The sequence below is a fragment of the Frieseomelitta varia genome, unplaced genomic scaffold, assembly GCF_011392965.1.
Source record: "Frieseomelitta varia isolate USP_RPSP 00005682 unplaced genomic scaffold, Fvar_1.2 scaffold_582, whole genome shotgun sequence".
In the NCBI taxonomy this organism is placed as follows: Eukaryota; Metazoa; Arthropoda; class Insecta; order Hymenoptera; family Apidae; genus Frieseomelitta; species Frieseomelitta varia.
In genome coordinates this window covers 250759-274024 of record NW_025110348.1, presented here as the reverse complement: position 1 = coordinate 274024, position 23266 = coordinate 250759, and the positions used below count along the sequence as shown (strand labels likewise).

General features: G+C 41.5%; 1 protein-coding gene across 1 annotated transcript in view; it reads right to left on the bottom strand.

Annotated features, from left to right (window-relative positions):
• LOC122534291 (B-cell receptor CD22) overlaps positions 1 to 23266 on the bottom strand; it is a 289325-nt gene that overhangs the window by 81687 nt on the left and 184372 nt on the right. The window contains exons 5-7 of the mRNA XM_043664794.1: positions 23083 to 23205; positions 9854 to 9997; positions 4796 to 5068 (exon numbers count right to left, since the gene is read on the bottom strand). Of these exons, the coding sequence (XP_043520729.1) occupies positions 4796 to 5068; positions 9854 to 9997; positions 23083 to 23205 (540 nt within the window). The remainder of the gene's footprint in view (positions 1 to 4795; positions 5069 to 9853; positions 9998 to 23082; positions 23206 to 23266) is intronic.

The following is a 23266-nucleotide window of genomic DNA, read 5'->3' as shown; positions in this document are numbered from 1 at the left end:
CATCACGAAACGAAAAGTAAAACGATTATCTTTTAAATAGAGAAAATTACATCTCCAAAGTCTAAGTTCCTCTTGAAATTTAAAAAACACATCTCTCAACTTGTGCACAAATTTTCCCTTCATTCTGCAGTTGCCTGTCCGTCAGGATATTAACAATATTGTCTCTGTCGTTACATCATTTTTGCATTGATAATTTAAAGAAGCATCCCATCACGAAACGAAAAGTAAAACGATTATCTTTTAAATAGAGAAAATTACATCTCCAAAGTCTAAGTTCCTCTTGAAATTTAACAAACACATCTCTCAACTTGTGCACAAATTTTCCCTTCATTCTGCAGTTGCCTGTCCGTCAGGATATTAACAATATTGTTTCTGTCGTTACTTCATTTTTTCATTGATAATTTAAAGAAGCATCTCATCACGAAACGAAAAGTAAAACGATTATCTTTTAAATAGAGAAAATTACATCTCCAAAGTCTAAGTTCCTCTTGAAATTTAACAAACACATCTCTCAACTTGTGCACAAATTTTCCCTTCATTCTGCAGTTGCCTGTCCGTCAGGATATTAACAATATTGTTTCTGTCGTTACTTCATTTTTTCATTGATAATTTAAAGAAGCATCTCATCACGAAACGAAAAGTAAAACGATTATCTTTTAAATAGAGAAAATTACATCTCCAAAGTCTAAGTTCCTCTTGAAATTTAAAAAACACATCTCTCAACTTGTGCACAAATTTTCCCTTCATTCTGAAGTTGCCTGTCCGTCAGGATATTAACAATATTGTTTCTGTCGTTACTTCATTTTTTCATTGATAATTTAAAGAAGCATCCCATCACGAAACGAAAAGTAAAACGATTATCTTTTAAATAGAGTTTCTCAGTTACCCACCGAAAAGGTAGAGAAAGATCCATTGTTAAAAATTGGTAGTTTCAATTCCGTTAACGAGACAGTGCTTTCGAATCCTCTCCACGCGAACTTGTAATAGTCAATTCCATTGACGTGGGATTTAGTTTTGAATCAGATTTTAATACCCTTGGTGGCGTACAGCTACAAGCCCGAGGGTTGGGCGTTAACCCTCCCCTCTCCCCTTCCCCCATAATCTGTCAGAAACGACGAACGATCGGTTTCCGTTTGGAAGTAAGTAGTTCGGAGGCTAGTGCCGAGGGTGGAAGAGCGGAGAAGTTAAACGTTCTGAAAGTTTCCTGTCTTTTCGCCCCTCTCGCGCCCGATATCCGCTCTTATAATCCCGCGTCGTTTTCATTCGCGGCTTTCCAACTTACCTCGGGACAAGGAGTCGCGAGGAACACTCTTATTAAGGTCGGATTATCCTCTGCTCTTCGCCCGTACGACGCTCGAATCGTAATTCGTATGTTTGCGTCCTTGCCACAGACGAAGGGACCTCGCGCCTAATTCTAAACACACGCTACGTTCTTTCTACGACGATCGTAAAACTTGCAAATTAGAAGTTGGGCGTGAATTTATGTATCGGAATGCAATGTACGGCAAATTGAGTTTCGACGAGTTCAGAATATTGATTCTTCTTTCAGTTTTCGATAATAATTCTGGTTCCACTAATTGTTCATCTCTTTCAATTTATTTTCATTGAAAATCAAATATCTACGTCGACGTTCTGAAGAAGTTGTTCTCTGAGAACGCGAAAAATGAGAGTGAAAAATTCTCGCTGTTTGACAAAGCTAAAACCAATAAAACCGTCGCAGTTGCACGACAGATTTCCGGCACGCAGAGGCCGAGAGAGATCCAGTTCCTCGTCGAAATAGGCCAGGATCATTCCGATAGGATCTAGTGCGTACAAAGCAACCTTTACGGCGTACCAATTCCCATCCCGCGTCATAAACTTGTTTTCCGCACCCTCGTCAAGGGAAAACAGGCCCTTCGCTTGTACGCGCGCGCATCCCAGCAGCTCTCTACACGTAGACACACGTAGAGACACACGCGTATATCGAAGATCAAACAGAAGACCCACGACATCGAAGACGCCCTGCTATTACCCTTGACTCAACATTTCCTCTCCCTCCGAGTCGATCCTTCGAGAAGTCGAATGTCCCTCATCCCGAAAGGAGATACTACCGAGGAACGTGATCGTTCACATGAAAATGACCGGGACATTGATCTTCGGATTTATTCAAAAATTCTTGTTCCCTTCAATGTAATTCTTTTAGATTGGATACTTTCTTTCTTTCTTTCTTTCTTTCTTTCTTTCTTTTTTTTTTTTTTNTTTTTTTGATGTTACGTACAGTTTCTATTCTCTATAGAACTTTAGAAATTTCGATTTTTTTTCTTTTGATGTTACGTGCAGTTTCTATTCTCTATAGAACTTTGGAAACTTCGATTTTTGGTTTGATTTCTTCTTTCTTTCAGGACTTTAGATTGGAACGTTTTTAAAAATGATTTGAAGTTCCGATTTCATTTGGATTGAAAGGTTTTTCAGTCTAAGGATTTTTTTTTTTTTTTTTTTTGGAAATGCTTCGATCATCGGACAGATAGATAACTCTCTCTTTCTCTCTCTCTCTCTCTCTCTCTCTTCGAGAGTTAGAATTATTTCTAATTCTTGGACATGTTGCGACTCACGTCGCAAGTATAAAAAGATGTTGAAATATTCTTTATTTTCGGAGCTATTTAAATTACTCCGTTATACGATCTCTATATTAAAAATTCTTCGAATTATACAAATTCTCGTTCCCATTATCGGAGGATTCCAGCGATTATTACGAAGAATTCGTGCGATACATAACTACCGAGAATCATCGTGGTGCAAAGTTAGTTAGGTAGAGTAGTGACGGAAACATAGTAATTCCATCCGACGGCCATCAATGTTAATCATCCCTTATTGTACATTCAATTTCGTTCGCTGTCTATCCTTCAACCCATTTTGACACATCGACATACGCGTTTAATAAAACTTTTTCCTCGAAACCGATAGATTTACCCAAAAAAAAAAAAAAAATCTGCCATTATTATTATCCGATTGAAAATTTACTTTGTCCAGTGTAATAACGTGTTCATGAAACAACAAACTCGCTGCAACCTGCGCGTCGAAGAAAAGCGCACGTTCTCGGTGTTACGTGATATATTTCGAGATGGAAGAAAGGAAAAACTGGTTGCAGCACCGTGAAAGATGATAATAACGTTGCAAGAATGAAAAATACGAAAGAAAAAAAGAGAGAAAGAGAGAGAAAGAGAGAGGGAAAAGAAAAGTACGTGCAGTGGAAAATTCTAATTCTCGTGTCTCACTTTTTCTACCTGGCTTTCGTGTATTACTGCTCTAAAAATACGCAAAGAATATATAACGGTCGCATGTAAAAAAAAAGAAATAAAGCTTAATGAGTATGGATAATTTAGATGATCTAAATAGCCACGAGCTAATGGTTAAAAAGAAGTTCAACCCAAAGTTTCCTCGACGGGAGATGTTTTGGAAATAAAAGAAAAGGAAAAGTGAAGAGGCAAGTGAACGATTTCCACGCAACGAGCAGTGACAAGAGGCACGAAAACTTGTCGACAAGAAAGTAATCGTTCAAATTGGCGGACGCAATCTGCCGAGGATCAAACGTAATTTATCTAAAGTGCGTTCATAAGTCTTGCAATTAGGTGGTCGTCGAAGGGTGCACGCGAGCAATTATTGGAGAAAATTGGATAATTCCTTTGAGGCGTTACGAAAGAGGGTTAGGCTCATGATAGTGACTAATGACGATAAGCTTTGAATTAGCCTTCTTTCTGGTAAATTAACCCACTCTCCCTCCTCGTATTGATAATCGATGGTTTCCGTAGTTCAAGGTCGCAGTCTGCCTCATCTGAATTCAACTCGAAGAAAAACGTCGATCATTCCCGTGACGAATCCGATCCAATTCAGTTTTCCATGTTTTAAATTAATCGTGATAAGAAACCGATGGTATTGTTTGTCAGACGAGAAGGAGAATAGATCTGTGCTTCTTCAAGGATGAAAGCAGTGAAGATTTTTATTAACTCGGAAACCAGATCATTTGTTAGAAGTACTTCCACTCGTGACTTTCAAAACGAATCGTTAGAAATAAATTTCACTAATTAGAATATATTTCAAATGTGACAGTGTGTTAAGAATGCTAAATTGTTGCACGAAGAAGTTAATTCATTTTTCCTGGTAGACCTGATAGTCAATTAATAGAATGAATCTACACTTGTTAGTCGCGACTAGTAGTACAAGTCCGTCATATGTCAGACAAGCGTGTCACAGTCAAGTTCTCTTTAGTCAAGCGTCATTCTAGTGAATGAAAATTCCAGATTCTTAATCACAATGAAAACGACAATGGCAAGAAAAATAATCCTATATGTTTTTACAACTAGTAGTAAATATCCGTTATATGACAGGCAAATAACTTATCGTTCTCCCTAGTCAAAAATGCGCTCGATCTCGAAATCTCCAGACTTTTAATCAATGAAATAAAGAAATAAAGGATAATAAGAATAATCCTACACACATTTCGAGTAGTGAACATCCGTCATAAGTCAGACGAGTAACTTAATGTTCTCATTGATCGGACATGTGTTCGATCTCATAAGTTGCAGACTTTTAATCAGTATAAAAATAACAACGAAACAAGGAATCTAACAATATGATAATAAAAATTCTACATATATTGTGAAAAGTAGTAAATATCCATCACAAGTCGGACGAGTAACTTAATGTTCTTATTGATCAGACGTGTGTTCGATCTCAAACGTTGCAGATTTTCAATCGGAATAAAAATAACAGAACGAAATGAAGAATGATGAGAATAATCTCACATATCAAAACTTACCGGTCACCTTGATGTGATAGGGTAGTTGAGCGCGCCAGGTGTCTTGCATTTTCCTGTCAGGTGCGACGCATCGATACTCGCCAGCTTCCTGGTAAACGACTCGACTCAAAGCCAGCGGACCGGGACCACCGACTGGATCCATTCCAGGACCGTGTCCCCAGCAACCGCCGTCGCATTCCAGAGTCACCGCTCCACCGATCTGAACTTCCATCTTCCGAGAATCAGTAGCCTCGCCGTTCAACGCTTCCGCTTCCGTTTCCATGTCTGGATCGTCTAAACAGTTTGATTTAAACGGTTGTGAATGTTGGCCACATTTCGTCGAATAAAGGCAAAACAAACGGACGAAGGAAGATGCCCAAATACAGAGCGAAGATTCGTTCGGTGAAAAAAAGAAAGAAAAATTTACGAAGCTGGATAGAATACGATTCCATTTCGCCGAAATTCTTCGAAATTACTGCAACCAAACATGTTTCCCCAACGCGTGTATATCCAAAATATTTCCACGTAGTATAGAAAATTCTTCCGCGAAATTGATCTCCAGTTCGCCTGAGATACTCCTACAATCTTTTCTCGCCTATATTCAAAATTTTTCCACGTAATATGGAAAATATTCCCTCCCATAAAATTGGCCTCACCTTGAATATTTGCCACACACAAACACACAAGCCGAGAAAGGGATTACAGGTTTCAATTTTTCCAATTTTTCCGCCGTGTATCCCGTGCATTCTCAGGCACGCGGCACGCATTCGTATCTACGGGTATTTTAAAGCGTCCGTGAAATCCGGTCGGTCGTTGTCATCGATAACAACGAGGCGGCCGCGCATCAGGAATCGCACGCACGTACCGGGGATAAAGTTCAAGGTGGAAGTGTCGTAGCCACGTGCAGGCGTGATCTTCCTTCGAAGATCATCTTTTCCCGGGGTGCGAGAACACCGAACGGTGGCGAGAACGATCAAACGGACACACCGGTTACCATTCCTGTTCCAATTCTACCTACGGAATTATATGTCCGCGGCCGTTTGCTCTGCAGCTAACGCTATGTCCACAATTACGAGAGGGGAAGAGGTGTCGGCGACGAAGAGTAGAATTAGAGCGTCGATAGAATAGGTTGGTGTGTTCGTTCGGGGGAGGGACAGCGAGAGAAAGAGACGAAAGGTACAGAGAAAAAGAAAGGCAAAGAGAAGAGAGAGAAAGAGAGAAACGGAAACGACGGCGTGGTTCGGGGGGTGGGAGGGGGGAGTAGTCGAAGGTGGATGGAGAAAGAGAGCAGTCCTTTGAGTTAGCAAGCTGATCCTCTGGCTCATCCTATAACAAAACAAAGGGATCAAAGTGGTGGATGCGACGATAGGAGGCTTTTACACCCCCTCCCACCAGTGCTCCCGGTCGGCTCGTTGGCTATACCTCGTTTGTCTTGTAGTTTGTTCGGAATTTTACAGCAAACACAGTCATGATGCTATAACAAACAGCCTGGTACGCTGGGAGGTTAAGGGATGAAAAGGGGCAGAGTTTTTCCCGGTTTTTCTTTGTTAGCCCTGTGTGAATATAGAGGGAGAAGCCTCTCTTTTTTAATGGCAATTCTCGTTACCTACGAATTTGAGGCTATCGCCGGAAAATTTCGACTGACGCGCGCTTTGATCCTTGACGCGCGGACAATTCTGTCGCGTTTCGCCGCATCGACGGTATCCATGCGTCATGATCTCGCGCCCGTTGAACCGACATTGGACGCTCATCGTTGGGAAATACAAAAATACTCGAGCACGTATTGCACGATATATCGATGTTTTATCTCCTAGCGGACGAGATGTTTCGAGATGTTTTCGACGAATAGCAGTTCGTTTTCCTTTTTTTTTTTTCTTTTCTTTTTTCACGTTCCGTGTTCGAGATTTATATATTTTACACCGAGAACACCGCGAGAGCGAATCTGATACGTTAGAATTGAAATTTTATCGACGGTCGAATGTTCGTTTGACAGGTCTTTGAGGCTGAAGCATTCTTTAATGATCCGTGTTTAACGATCCAGCCGCAAATAATCCGCCTTTGAAACTATGTAGCTTTCGGCTGTAGTAATTGTTCATTAATCTGTCTGGCAGCTTAAATACTTCGGATGTCGATTGTTCGGAGCCCGATTGCTTTTGACTCCGCGTAATACGACGTTTGACGACTGATTGCTAACTGGTCGGCCAACTGAACTGCCAACTTCACATATCTCGTCGACCACTCGACTGATTAAATCTTTTTTGAATTTATTTATGGATAGAACTTTGATAATACTGCGAACGTTACAGTGACAAATTAATGTTATTAACTTTTCAATTAAACGAATTATATTTTTCAAAGCGATATCTAAATATAATTCTAAATTCCTTTATGTTTCCTTAAACACGTCGTCGTGTTTCTCAAAATTTCAATCTCACAGAGCGGGGCCACGTTTAATCGAGTGTATAATTTGAAATTTTCCCAAAACAAAGCCGCCCTTTTTTCATTCCCAAATGTCTTTCACTTTTCCCGAATGCGCACTTCCCCAAATTTCCATCGCGACAGCAGGATGGCTCTAAACACAATAGCAGTAGCCCGAGAGCGATCACCCAGCAAATCACGTTTCAGAATCAATTTCCTAAACAATGCACTCTGATCGAACCCCGAACGTTCTCTACCCCAAATCTACCACACTTTCACCTTTCCACCGCTTGTGAAACGTACATACGTTATCGGTTATCCACGATTGCGCGAAATTGGTGTGCGCCGTTTAAAACCCCCAGACGTTATCCACGAATAAGTAATCCGACCAGGAATTATCGAACAGGACGATCGATAATTCCTTACGGAGGAGAGGGTGGTTGGTTTATAGGTGCTGCCGAGCCATCTAAATTGCGTAGAGATTAGGTGCTCGGAAACCCGTATCCAGGATCCCCGTCGGTCGACGGTGCGAACGGAAGCTGCAGCTGAACAGGCGGAAAGGGGCAGAGGAGGTTGGGAAAAGGAGGAAACTCCAAGGTTCAAGGGGAATACCCTCCTTCCTCTCTCGCCCTCCCGGCCGCCCCTCTGTTTCACTGGTTATAATGGCAAGATGGAAGGACCTATGGGGTCCAGGGCTGGGTAGGAGGAAATTTGCAAATTTTCACGACAGGGCGCGGATAATTTCCGGTTGGCTCGGCGGTTTCCGTACTTGACAAATGACTGTGGTTTCCGGTTATCGGCTCCACCGACGACTACTCTTGCATTCCGAATTAGCGGGAATGTGTCTGCCGGTCTGCGGGAGAGACGATATTCTTTTCTTCTCCACCTACGATTCCACCTCCCTTATCCTCGACCACGTTACGTGATTCGTTTCTTTGTTCGATGAGGTTTCTCTCTTGCGTACGAGTGAAACTATATCATGATTTTGATTTCGTGTCAACAAGATCGCGGGAGAAAGAAAATTTGCAATTATCTACGTGATAATAATAAACGTAACTTTTTTTTTTATCAAAATTAATAACAATCGCATTATTGATCTTATTAACCTCTTGCGCTGGAATGACGTGCCACGCACGTCGAGAATATTTTTTTTTCCCCCAAAATTGTAATATTTACTAAGCTTTAAGTATACTTAAGTAAAACAAACAAGGCAAAACAAATAATAAATTTATTGCACCTCAATAATTTCCATTCAGTGATATACCGACGAGTTCAAAAAGAAAGCGACGAATTATTGTATACAGTTCGGTCACTCGTTATGGTCCGCAATCAGTTGCCAGCGCATGTGGTTATTCCTTTAAATTTTCCTTTCCTCGCTGGCGATACATATATCAGATCAATTAAACTGGAGCATTCTCTTTGACAAACAAACACGTACGGAGTACAGACGTTCGTACGAAATGTGAAGATACCACGTAGGTAATGGAAACGTTTATCAATTGTTCGATCGTCGAAAGGGAAGGAAATCGAAGTACGAAACGGTAAATTCTCTTATTCAGGGCAAGGCGATACGTGTAGACTGGAAAACGGATATTCTGTCGAAATTTTAAAGCAATTTTGAATCGCCTTTACCGCGGGGCGTTTAATAACATAAATCTCCGCCGGTGACGCAAACATATCGCATTTCGAAGACTCGGTGGATCGTTTCAACGAACGAAACCCCCCGGTTCAATCGCTCTCATAATTCAAACAGCCCCGGTGCTACGTGGCCCCGCGATTTCCATTAATTTCTAATATTACTGTACCCTTTATCGGCTCGTACGGCCGCTCTACTTATTCTATTTTTAACCATTTCATTGTTATAGAACGAAATGGCCGTTCCATAGCTCGCTCGATAAATCCATTCGTTTGGCCGTGGAGCGCCGATAGATTGTACCGTGTATTTAGCACGACATTCAACGTCTTTACTTGAATCAATATCGCGAAGATCGTCAAATCAAATGGATAACACAAAGCCGTTTCGTTCTTCGATTGCCACTGAATCTTTATAATTTGACTTGAAAGACGAAAGAATGGGTTCGTTCAATTTTCCGAAAGGTCGTCCGTTTCCTTGAGTTATTACCAGAGTCGAATATCTTACTTTGGTACTGTTATATCAATGAATCATTTGATACAACTTTTCACAGTACACACGTGACAAATTCAATTTAATATCATATTGATTCTAAACTTCCAACTTTCCAACGTAAACAAGAATACATCGATTACTTTCTCAGAACATTATTCAAACAAGATAAATTCCATTGACTGAAAGTGCTGAAAGCTACGGCGTAATATTTTAAAGAGATTAATCGTCTCCCAGGGCAGTAATAACGTAGCTAACAAGACGATACTACAAAATGAAGAACGTACTTCCATCGAACTACGCTATAAGTTTTCTCACGATAATCGACGTATCAAATCGAATCGAGAAACTCGACGAGGTAACAAACTCCTCCAGCCCGAATCAGGAATTTCGACGAGAGTTTCCACAGAACGTTTCAAACGCATTGAAAGAAAGGAACAAAAANAAAAAAAAAAAAAAAAAAAAAAAAAAAAGAAGAAGAAGAAGAAACAAAAGGAAAGAAGAGCGAAAATGAAGGAAAGAAGAAAAGTACTCACAGCGTACGTTCAGAAAATAACCGATGCTGGTGAATATGCCGAGCATGTGCCTGGTATAACATTTGTACCAGCCGCTCTCGGCACGGGTGATTTTTGTGAAGTTCAGCCATCCGTCGTCACTCTGCTCGACGGGCGGTCCATTGTCTGAAACATAAACGGAGAGGCTATGGTATGGTACAGGAATTAACTCGGTGGAAACATCGCGTCGTCCGACCGAGTCGCCGGCGATTCCACGCGCGCGTTTCTCGCGCGGAATCGCGCCGCCGCGCCGCTACCCGATTAACCGGCGTCGCCGTGGAATTACGCGGTCGATGCTGGCGCAACGCCAACACCGTACTCGTTACATTGTCCTTCGAAAAATCTCTGCACGCGCAGGATTACGGCTCGAAAGCTGGAACAAGGGAAAGGAGGGAGGGAAGGGAGAGAGGCTGTGTTCGAGGGAGACAGGTAACCTCGGTTAATGTTTCCACTTGGAACGCGAGTCGCGGTAAATAGCGAACTTCGCGTAAGTTTGCCACTTCGAGTGTGAATCGTAGCGAAAGGAGAACTTGCGCGAAGTAATCTTTTGTAATTGCGGTGTTTCGAGTCGGCCAAGTCTTCGTGCTCGCCGGCGAGTTTTTGTATATTTATGTTTTCTTTCGGTCTGCATCGTTGACAAATTCAAATTGTTTGAACATTGGTTATTTTAATGAACTAAGTATCGCAGATTTTTCTGACTCCCGTGTTTGTGGTTTTTGATACGATATTCGATCAGAAGTATTCGGACAAGCAATTCTTAACGTGCGATATATTACTTGATTAATGTAATATGGAGAAGGGAGTAATACATAAGTTCATTTTAACGGTGTTAATAAATTCTGATGAGAAATATATATTTTTCGTTGTGAACTGAATTGTGCGTGACGAAAAAATTCGGACGACGTTAACTAAAAGAACACAAATACTTTCGCACTTTTTCAATGTGGAAAAAGTTGAATGATTAATATTTTGTTGCGTATCCCTTTGAATCAATGACGGCTTGCATTCTTTTCGGCGTAGATTTTAAAAGCCTTTGAATTTCCTCGTAACGAACAGTTCTCCATTTTTGATGCAATATTTCGAACAATTCATTCGTGTTTTTGTGTTTCTCGACTCTCACGTTTCGTATTAAACTAAAAGTTTTCGTTGGGATTTTAGTCCGTATTTTACGATGGCCATTCCATTACTGAAATTTATTTCCGCATTAACCAATTTTTGACAATACGAGAAGCGTGTTATTTAAGATCATTATCGTGATGTTGTAATATCCAATTATTTGGCATGCTTTTTAATGCGTGTAGTATGCATTTGTGTTTCCAAAATGTTAACGTAATCATGTTTGTCCATAATTCCTTGTATTCGATATTGGTGAATCAATTCCGTACTCAGAAAAGTATCCCCAAACCATTGTGGCTTCTCCTCCACGTTTCAATGTAGAAAATTGATGGCGAACATCAAACCTTCTTCCTTATTCTCGACGAACCTATTGTATTCTATTAGAGACGAGCAACTTTACTATTGCTAAAGAAGACGTTTGCCTAAGTTTCAAGGTTTAATTATCATCAACCGTTATTAATATTATTAGCGAAATATTGCTACAATTGTCTGATATCTCAAAGAATGGATTAATAAAGAAATGTTGTATTAAATGTTGTATTAAAACATCAGGGAAGATGTGTTTGTTCGACTTCTTTTGTTTAATAAAGACATTGTGCATCTTTCAAGGTTTAATTGCTATGCATCATTGTTAATATTACACAGCGGAATATTTTTACAACTGTCTGAAGTCTCAAAGAGTGGGTAGAAAAAATCGCTCGTGCTTGTAACGCGACACGTCGTATTAAAAATACGCGTGGAATTGAACATCGAACGCGAATGAACTCGAGGCATAAGTCGCAGGGAATGGGGATTCACCGGGGCGTCGATAAATCAAACTACAGCGGGGCGATTCCAGCTATCAATAATCCCAATTAAAACGAACAGCCGCGATAAATCGCCGGACGGTTAGAACCCTTTCGTGCAGCCGGGACTTAAAGCCCAGCGATCGTACCGATCGTATTTTCGTTAATCAAATTAGTACACGCGATCCGGCTATCTTCTTTCCTTCGACCGGGCTGCTGCTGCTGCTGCAATAAGAAGCGAACGGTGGCATACGCCGGGAGGATCTACGCCGCGGCTCGGCTTACTCGAGCGAACGAGCGAAACAAAGAAACCGTGGAGAAGAAAAATCGAGCGAAGGGAAAGAAAAGAGAGAGAAAGAAAGAAAAGAAAAGAAAAGAAAAGAAAAGAAAAGAAAAGAAAAGAAAAGAAAAGAGAAGAAAACGGGGTTGGGAAAGCCGGGCGGTATCCGTTTCGCCAAGTCGTTCGCGAAAACTTTCATCCGGCCATAGGCATTTCGTTGGCTCGTTGTTTTTAGCTCGCCATCCCTCCCCCTCCTGCTCCACCCGATGCGATTTGACGAGAAACAGGATTCGACGCAGCTGTCGGATTTACTGGCGGTTCTCCGTGCTACGTGCTGAATGTGTAACAACGTCGACCGACGGGTTGGAACGCTGGATGGCTGAAGAAACAAGGAGCAGAGGAAGAGAGCGTGTTGGCTCGACAGAGCCACCACGGTGAAAGAAAACGAAACTAGGAGAGCAAGAGAGAAAGAGGTACAGTGTACAAAAAACGTCGACTGGGGACTGAGAGTTTCTATAACGAAACTTTTACGCGACCCGGCATAACGGCGTTCGGTGGGTTTGAAACCGTCGCGGAGGGTGGTTCGGATCAGACCAGCGACTGTCTCGCTAAACAGAGGGCTCGTGCCGCTGCCAAAACATGCTCGATTGTGTTAACGGGATCTATAGAGGGCCACGGGGCTAGGGCTAGCAAAATGCCGTGCCATTCTGTATGAAATAAGAGCGGACCGTGACTTGGCCCGAGAATCACGGCATATCCGGTAGGGTTATGCGGGATTCCGGCTATTTGGCCCAGAAACAAACGAACCGTGCTTGAAACCGACTGTGCACCGAGGGAATGGACCAGGAAGGGAGCTCGGGATATCGGTGTGGACGAGTTGCGGAGAGAGTATTTAGTATAACGTTTGAGCATTCGGTAATTTCGAGGGCGGAGGCTGGGCTACGATATCGGAAACTTATTGAATATTTCGAAACACGGACAGCGTAAATGATAGTACGATGGTAGTACCAGCGAATGCAGAAAGATTCGCTCGATTCGTTTTCTGATTCGAAATTAGGATTCTAAGATTTGTTCCTGGAATAAAGTGAACTGGAATAGCGCGGCGACGATTGAAACAGAATTGAAGAAAATCAGATTTTTCACGGCTCGACGCGTATTTTACGCGCTTACGGTTGCTTCAAGGAACGAGATATCGTTCGCCTAAGCTCGAGCAGCCGGCTATCGCGTTAATCGCGCGTTGGGAAAGCAACGCAGATTGCGTTTTTTGCGTGCTGCTCGGGCAAAAGATAAAAGAACAATCGCGAAAAGGAAGCGTTCTCACGGAGAGACGAGTTCACGCGAGGTTTGCTCGTTCCTTTACTGTGTAATCATTCCCCCCCAAAAAGGGAAAAGCGTCGCGCGCCTTTACCGTACCGAGCACATTAGTTAGATGGACAAAGAAAAAAAAAAAAAAAAAAACGTCTGTGAACGTAAATATCGACCCGATTGCACAGTGTCCTTCGCCATTTTATCTTTGACAAAAAGAAGAGACGAACGATCGTTTGTTATCAACTCCGGGGCTGAAGAAAACGTCTACTCTCGATTCAATAGCAGTAAAAAGTATTTCCTTGTTCCTTGAGGAGCGATCGAACATTTCATTGGATTCTCATTTATTTAGACTCTTGGAAAATTCGTTTAAATGACGGAACTTCAGGGAATCACCGACCAAACAGTGAATGAAACAAATGGAACTGTCTAAGATAAGCCTTTGAATCTAATAAAATTCATATCCCCGTTTAATCTAGTTTTGCTTAGTCGCTTTCTCCATTTTTGATGTACAAATATCGAACCACTTTAATCGTTTGAAACAGAAAAATCGCTAGACCGCGAATTTGACGTGCGAAGTCAGCAGAGCTTCGTCTCGCCTGTTAAATATTGCAACTGTATTTTCGACATTTCGCACAACCTCGTTTATTGTTTACGTTCCATGCATTTTTTATTACTTTAAATGCGTAAAAATCCAGTGATTACTGTCACGCATGATGGAAACCAATCCAAGATTCGAGTCTACGTGAAAATAAAAAAATAAAAAAAAAAGAAATACGTCTAAGCGAAACTAGATCAAATAGATCTATTTTCCATAAATCTCGCGTACGTGAGAAAAACTCGAATTTTCCCTCACTCCTCTCCCTCGGAGTTCATCCAAAGTAGACACCGAGACGTCGCCTTTTTATCCATCGCGAAAGGGAAGCGAACATTTATTGTTAGAATACGTCGGCGAGCTCCATCGTCGAGACACGGCGTGAAAAAAGCCGAAATGAGGTTACGTATAACAGACATACACATATATTTGACTCCGGCGCTGGCATCGCATTATACGCCAGGTTCGTATGAACAATGATCGGATGGGGATCTACTTCCCCCGGAGCGGTTTCCCACAGCTGACGCGGTCGTACGTTCTCCGGGAACCGTCCGTACCTCGAATGTATCGTCGTGATAAATCGTTCGACGGCGCCGTGATAAATTTATTCTCCTTTTCATTTAAAAATATCCTCGCCCTTAACCGGGCCACTTTATACCGATCATTACATATTGATCGTATCGTCGATAGCAGTGGAGCCAACCGCCGCTTTTTTTTTTTCGTCTCCTTATGCGCCGATAAGTCTTTAGATCGACAATGTCGAACGTCGTGGCGTGGCACTCCGAGATTATCCCGGGCACGAACACACAGTCGCCGATATTATCGTCCTGGTGAAATTTCGCGAACAGGCTCGGCTCGCGGTAGGCTAATGCGGGTTATAGATATTTATCGATAAATTGAATTCACGGTGACACAGTAGAGAGCTGAAGTGGATGGCGATCGATTGAAAAATTGATCGTGCCTTGGGAACGATACGCGAAAGGGGATGCGATTAGGGATTCCGAGATAGATCGTACAGTCGTCTAAAAATGCAACTGAACTTGTGTTAATTAAATGTAAGAGATTACGTTGTATGGAAAATACGCTTGTAATTTGTATCCTGATGGTAGCACGATGAAGATATAGAAATAACCATAGCCTTCGTCGGTATTGATCGATTGATAGTGTATGATTTCGCAGTGTTTTACGAAATTTCAAAATTTTTTCCAATGACGATGAATATTGAAACAATTGAATTAATTTTGATATTCATACTTGGCAAAAAGGTATGAATGGTTCAAAGTTGGAATATTCCTTCGATTCACTGCAGTCTCGGCACTCGAAACATCTGCTGATGAAGATGGCAACAGGATACACTTGCAGCATTCCAAAAATTGTCCAACAATGCAAAAAAATATAACAAGAAAAGAAAAAAAAAAGAAAAAAAGGAGAAAGAAACTCGTGGGTAACTTAATCCCGGACACGAAGGGTTAAACTTATCGCGTATTTCTCCCGTGACTTCCTTCCTAACCATGCGCCACGCGCGCCCTTCAATTATTTCTAGCTTATCAGACATCCGACTTACCCTCAGATTTATAACCTCGGGCAGAAGGGAGACAAAAAAAAGGAAGAAAAAAAAAGGGAGAAACAACGCGGAAGAAGGAGAAACGAAAAAGGAACAAGGAAGCCGATCTCGAGAAGAACTATCAAAGAGGTTAGTCGAACCTCTTGGCCAAGCGCCGTTATATTAGACGGTCTGCTAGGAAAAACTGCAGTTACCCGACCCACCTCACTACCACCATCCCCCCGTGCTATGATATATCGCTGGAAGACGAATGGTCAAAATATCTGCCGGAGTTCCAGCCGGTGATAAAGGGGTCTTTGAAGGAAAGCGAACGTGCTTTGCCGATACCTCCAGGCATCTAGATTGGGACTCGTTTAATAAGAGAGTGCCGGTTCTCCGAAAAGAAATTGGGATCCATGGGAACGAAAACGCAGGGGTCGGCGAAGAGGACGATGGGAGGGTGAAGTTTGAGGGTAAAAGCGAAGCAAGACGAGCCGAGACGAGGGTGGAGAGGATGCGGTTGGAAGGAGGTATCGCCCGAAGCGGCTACGTGCTCCAAAGGATATTAAAGTATTTTAATTGCAGCGGATTTCGCGGAACGTTGAAAGGATTTATTCGAAATCACTCGATTGAGTCTATGAATAGGGATTAAGTTCTCGCTTCCACCGCTGTTCCTCCCTCTCTCTCTTTCTCTCTCTCTCTCTCTCTCTCTCTCTCTGCAGTCACACGAGCAGAACGAAACTCCGAACGCCAGAAGTGAAAGGCAGAAATAATTGAATATTTAATGGGATAACTGGCGTTTATACTAGCCGCCACTATACTGTCGAAATCGAAGGGCTCGATTTGCAAAACGTTGCCAGAACATTGTTATTACCACTTTCTGGAAGATCTCGTCGCGTCTGGTTTTCTGGGGAACGAATCGATAAATGGACAGATTCGTTCGCCGCACGTTAAACGTTGTCGGAACTGAGACGTCGAACGATTGTTTGAACGTGCTTGCTACCGCGAGTTCGTTCGATTTTAGACTGAAGTCAAACTCGAAACGTTGGAAGAAGAATCGGAGAGATTAATATTTTCGAATGCGAGATGTTTGAAGTGATAGTTGTTGCGCGTAAGAAATATCATTCGTGGAAAAATCATTGGGACTATCATTACAAAAACTTTATAAATAAGCGTACAATTTTATTATTTTAATATTGTAACAATTAATTTGTCTTTCACAAGATCTTTGTTTGAAAGATAGATGAATTTCTGTTTGGACAAAGATATAATTATCTAATTATCATTCAAATTATAACGATTTATATGCAGAATATCCTGATACGATCCGTTTTAATGTTAATAGATATTTTCATTTATTTATTTATCAATATTTCTTGACCAGAAGAGCAAGTGTAGATATACGTTTGTGACATCCGTAAGAAGTGACAAACGTAATTGCATCACAACGGTCGAACCCGAGAGATCAAGATTTTAAATAGACGAGTCTGGACAAACAGAATTAAAAGAAGAATCAAGTTGGGAAACGATTTCATAGTTACAGGTTTCCGTACGTTTTAGTTGACTCTAGTTACGTTGAGTAGAATTGCGCTTGAGATAGTAATTTATACTCCCGCCATAAACTTCACCCATTACTCTTTTTGGGAGGTCGACAAATCGAATCCACTTATCTGAACGATAATTCGCGGCTCGCTGCAAAGCCAGCGAAGAATCTGCCCGGTGTGATGGAACGATGCAAGATATTTTTCGCGTGCAATTTGTTACGGTCCCGTGAATTCTTCCGTTTCGAATACCGTTGAACAATAATCCTCCGCTTGGACCGCTTCGCCCGTCCAACCCGGGTCGTCCATCATATTTCTTATCACTCTCACCTAGCTGATCACAGTAGAAAGTGATGGGTGCAGCTGCTCTCAGCATTTTGTGTAACTCAATGACGGGACTAACGAGGCTTGTACGATTAACTTGGCCCCCTCCGATAAATTTCATCATCCGAGCCACCCCAATGGCAAATGGAACTTTTCTTCAAAAGGCGATACGTTGCCCTTACTTTCGAGAATCATTGTTGTTGTATTAATTTCTATGGGATTTTCCAAGAACACTTTTTATTGAATTTAATATTGATAACTAATTTTTAACTAATATTTAATATTATATTTAATATTAAAAACTAATTTTACATTACGCCGCATTGTAGATTAATCATTAAGATTTTAAGAGAGATTTATTTTCTTTTAAGCATTAAATCACAGTATTAATAAAAGTGTACACATGGAAATTTGTTCAAACATACGCCGTGGACTCTATCAACAGATATATATTCTAAAACGCGTGTAATTAGCTTTTATTGCGGTTTTGCGTAATCGTAAATTAGTTAGTGATATCAGCATACGTTGCTGGTTTTTATCCACTGTTCCATAACCCAGATAAATTTCACCGTACATTCACCGTCAAATTTGGACAAAAGCTGATAACCTGATACATTTCCAACATACGAAAAATCTAAAATAATCTTACCAAGCAGGAATACGTTGCTGCTACTGACGAACGCGTAATTCGCGCATTCAGACTCGAAATTTCTCACCATAGCGCCGCTCATAATTCGCATAAGTTACGAGAAATGTTAAAAAGAAACCCCTGCATTACCGCCGTTCCTATTACTTCGAACGCCAGACGCTTGCAACGAGATTAAACGTCGTAACTCGAACGGGTACTTCGATGGAAGCTTTAAAACGGCACGGCGTTCGTTTCGACCTGCGAATTCGGAGAGGGAAAAAAAAAAAACAAAAAAGAAAGAAAGAAAAAAAAAAAGGAACGCAGCGCGGTACCATAAAAAAGTTAGACCGAACGGTCGGATCGAACCGCGTTTAACGAATGTAATAGTTTCGTCCGTTTAAACCGACCACTCTAATCAAGAAAGTGGTTTCTCCGCCGCGGTTACTCGCGGAACTCTCCACGAAAATCCTACCCCCTCTCTCTCCCTATCTCTCTCTCTCTCTACTCCCGTGAATTTCCTTTTTCTGTGATCAAAGTTCCCCTCTGATTGACGACGAATAAAGAAAATTATACCGCGGCGAACTTTTATTTGCGCGCCGATCCGCAGCAAAAAGCAACATCGTTACCGATCCTCCGGCTCCGTCTGTAAATCCTTTTCGTGATTTCCACCGAGCCGGCTAAAAGGTGCAGCGGCAACGACCAAAACCTGGGGAAAAAGTCTGCTAACTGTTACGCGAACATGAACGAAAGAAGGGGGGCGTATTAAATTTTTTTGGCCGAGAAAGAGAGATTCGATTGTGGGATTAGCGGATGGCTCGGTGTTTGATACTCGTCGTTCTGAGAGTCACGTGGGACATGAAGCATCGATGGAACCATTTCGTTTTTTCTGTTTCCTTTCACGAAAGGCGTTTTAACATGGAGGACGCGCAGCAACGACGGATTTCTCGATTTAGACTTCCGTTCCGAGGTTTAACAGACGGAGTGGAAGGTTCTTACTTTGCAGCGTGGACAAAGAAGCATATTTAATTTAACATACAGTTGCAGCGTGCTTCTAATTACATTAAAGGATCAGCTTAACGAGAACAAATGCACGCTCGCGGGACTTGGACGCAACGTTCTCGGCCAGTGGGGGAAAGAAGGAACAGAGAGAGGCAGAAAGAAAGCTCGCGGAAGTTGCACAATCAAGTTCCCTTTTAAAATTCAGAAAGAACATCATCCTTTGGCCAACTTTGCGGATATCTTTCAAACTACTACGCGTCGAATTAAATCCTCCAATCTTTCGGTTCGAAGTTACCGTTCATTTTAAACAAAATCGAACATCTTTCAGCGTTCCATCGTCGAGTTCTCGATTTCAAGTTGCTCCTCTCTTCTCCTTTTCTCTCCTTGTTCCGCGAGAAAGAGAGAAATTATCAAACAACAAATCGAGGAGCCAAGAGTCGAAGGTGCCTCATGTGCACCGTAATTCCAATGGACCAATTGGCTCGCCTATCGCCGATTCCTGGATCCGAACCGAGCAATCAAGTTGCAAATCATGCTGCTCGCACCGATCGTTCTCACCGGTGGCGGTGCAGCTACGAATCGAGCCTAACACGAGTCGTGCATCACACGCGGGAGGGAATGAATCTGCCAGCGGGTGGGTTTCCCTCTCTGTGTAACAACGTTGGGCGCCGACTCGGGACGAAAAGTACGTCCATTAAAACAAACGTTAATTCCCATGGTAGAGCGCGTAACGACTCGCGCCACGGCCGTTACGTAAAGCTGCACGTACCTGTACCTACATACGTTTCGTACGACTGAAACAGGCGTACGGTCATGAGGATACATAACGCCGAATTTGGGTTAACTCCTGGACTACGCTTTGGACAAGGAACACGGGGGAATACTCGGCGCGCACGGTTGTTTTCTTTCCTTTAGATTAGTTCGACGAACTTTGATCATCAGGGTTTCTAGTTAACTTCTAGCTTAGAAGTTAACGTGATATAGTTTTTAGAAAATATTTGGAAACTATTTTAATTCTCTCTCTCTCCCTCTGTCTCTCTCTCTCTTTTCTCTCGATCTGACTTTGAAAGTTACCTTTTGATATGGATTATCTTGGCAAAATATAAGAACCAAAGTTTCTGATTTTACAGGATAGAAACAATTTGGAAAGTATTTTTTTTTTTGTTTTCGGTCTGACGTATTTGGCGTTATTCTACTTTTTGATACGAGTTATTTTAATAAAATATAAGGTTCTTAAGTATCCGACTGTCCGACGACGATCTTTCGACTTTGTAAAGTTCTCAAAAAGTCATACTCGAAGAATATTTTTACCCGCGTGTCTGACAAGTCTAGCCTTCTTCTACTTCTATCGTACTTCTTTCGCTGATCTTGCATACGTTCGAGCGGATTGGCAGAGAGCCTGATAAGAAACAAAGCCCGAAATTTCAGTTAGGGTCGTATGATATATAGACTTAGATTCAACCCCTACTGATAACAGAAAAGAGGAGATTGCCGTGATCGACGGCCACATAGTTGTTGCTCCGTGGATAAATGCTGTAGTTGCACACGTTAATTTATAACCTCCCTATAATATACAGACTGCCGTATTTATTGCATTACTTGTGCCTACTACGTCGTAGAGTCTTTTGAAATGCAATACATTTCTAATATATATTCCACTGATCGAGATCCGACAAAAAAAAAAAAGAAGAAGAAAAAGAAGAAGAAAAAGCTCGATACACGAGCAACCTATTTACATACAAAGTAACTACTTCACTTTCGACCCTCGTAGGTTTTATATCCTCCTCCTCCTCCTCCTCCCGTCTGAAAATCGTTCAAGAAGCTTTACTTTTACTCGCTGCCTAGCTAAAATGTTGTTACACCGGGGTGTATCGGAATTGAAGGATCCGCCGGGAGGAACTCAAAGACGCCGCCGCGAGGAAAGGGAGAGACAGTGTCCGGGCAGACTAAAGAGGGAATTATAGAAGGTTTTAAATATTTATCAAGTCGCGGGCCAGTCTACCGTCGGCGAGCTTTGACAAAGAACAAGAGGCTGCTAATGAATCCAGTCGGCTGGGAGTAATTCTCCGTCCCGGTTTCTCATTCTCCTCGAAACAAATGGAATTTAAGGGAAGAGGGAACTTTTCCATTTGCCGATCCCCTTCGATCTTTCTTAGAGAAAGAGAGAGATAGAGATAGAGAGAGAGAGAAAAAAAAAAGGAAAAAAAAATCCTACGGTCGATCCGATCGATCTTCAATTCTTTATCCTTAAATTATTCGATTCATAACCAAGTTCGAGCCTCGGCCAGAAAATACAAATACAACGTATCCGCAGGAAGCGAATCTCTTTCTCTTTCGTTCCAGCGCGTGAGGGTGGGGGGAGGGGGGGAGGAATGCAGGCTTTTTTTTGCGTTCGAGAGGTTCGTTTCCGCCGGAAGGGAGAGACCGACCACTTTACCGTCGAAGCTATCGATTACGGCCGGCAGAGGGGGTGGAAAAAAACGCGGCGAACAAATTCGAACAAGCCAACGACGTTCGACGTTCGTACAAGGAGATTTCCAATTATCGGGAATAAGTCGGTGGAACGCTTGGAAAGCGAAATCTCAATGGACTACCATTGATTTCGACGAAGAAAGGGGGATGAAATGAACGAAAGGGGAGAGGAAGAAAAAGAGGAAAGAAAGAAAGAAGAACGACGAAAAAATAGTAAGAAGAAGAAGAAGAAGAAGAAGCAAAAGCGCGCGCGTGACTGACGAGGGGACGTGAAAGAACCACCAGAAGCCGTTTCGAAGCGTAGCATTTTTTAATCTTGACGAAGCATTCACAACACGCGGCCGGATTAGAAAAGAGGAGAGGGAAAGAAGCACAGGGCTGCTAATGCAGACGAAAGATAATATCTGCCGTGCATACTTATCTGCGATGAGGGGATTCGCTCGCTCGGAATACACGCCGGGATTATTTATTGTTCTGACTCGACTCCATCGAGTTCGTGATACTCTTCCTCTGGCGGCCGCGGTATAAATTAACGTGATTGTACGATTTATCGTTTTGTTTGCTGATGACTGCGAAGGAACTAACAGCCTGGACGTTAACAACAAATAGCAAACGGCGTTTGACAAACGCTTGGCAAAGGGTAGTGATGTGGCAAAGCATAACTCTGCCTTGGAATGGAAGATGAAAATATCACCGCTTTATGCAGTATTTTAAGTTACCGATATTGTGGATTAACTCTTCCACTATGAAAGACTGTGTATATATATATATATATACGTTACAGTATACGTTACGTATATATAGTATACGTTATAGTATAGTTATAATATAGTATACGTATAGTTATAATATAGTATACGTTACGTATATATAGTATACGTTATAGTACAGTTATAGTATAGTATACGTTACGTATATATAGTATACGTTAAAGTACAGTTATAGTATAGTATACGTTACGTATATATAGTATACGTTATAGTATAGTTATAGTATAGTATACGTTACGTATATATAGTATACGTTATAGTATAGTTATAGTATAGTATACGTTACGTATATATAGTATACGTTATAGTATAGTTATAGTATAGTATACGTTACGTATATATAGTATACGTTATAGTATAGTTATAGTATAGTATACGTTACGTATATATAGTATACATTATAGTATAGTTATAGTATATACATTACGTATATATAGCATATATAGTATACGTTATGGTATATATATATATACACGATAGTATAAATACAGTCATTAATAGATCTAGATCAGTTATTTCACATATTATTTTTCGTATCGTGCGAAAGTTTTCTATAATTTTATCACTCTGTGAAAAGATACATCTACATTGAAAATATGATATTACTAAAATTATCTATATTAATATTGTCGAACAATAAATTCCATTGCAAAGTTTAGGGAACAGACAAAGAGAAAAGAAAAAACGTAGGTTGGTGATTCTTTGCATATTCATTAAGCAGAATTTCGAGAATATCTCACTTTGAAATTTTTGTAACGTACCTTTCTTTTTCTTTCTCTCTGTGTTTCTCTTTCGAAGGTAGAATAGCATAGGTAAACGAAACGTGGAATTTTTTGTTACTATTGTCACTTACCACGTTGCCAGATCGGCGTGCTAGCCGGATTGCTGTCCACCTCGCATTTCAAGCTGACAGACATCCCCTCGACGATCGGAATTCCAAAACCAGGTAAACGCGTTATCGCGAACGACGGAGTATCTGAAACAGGTATTAAGCAATTACTGTCAGTCTCGGTATCGATAGCCGTGTGTCGATCGCG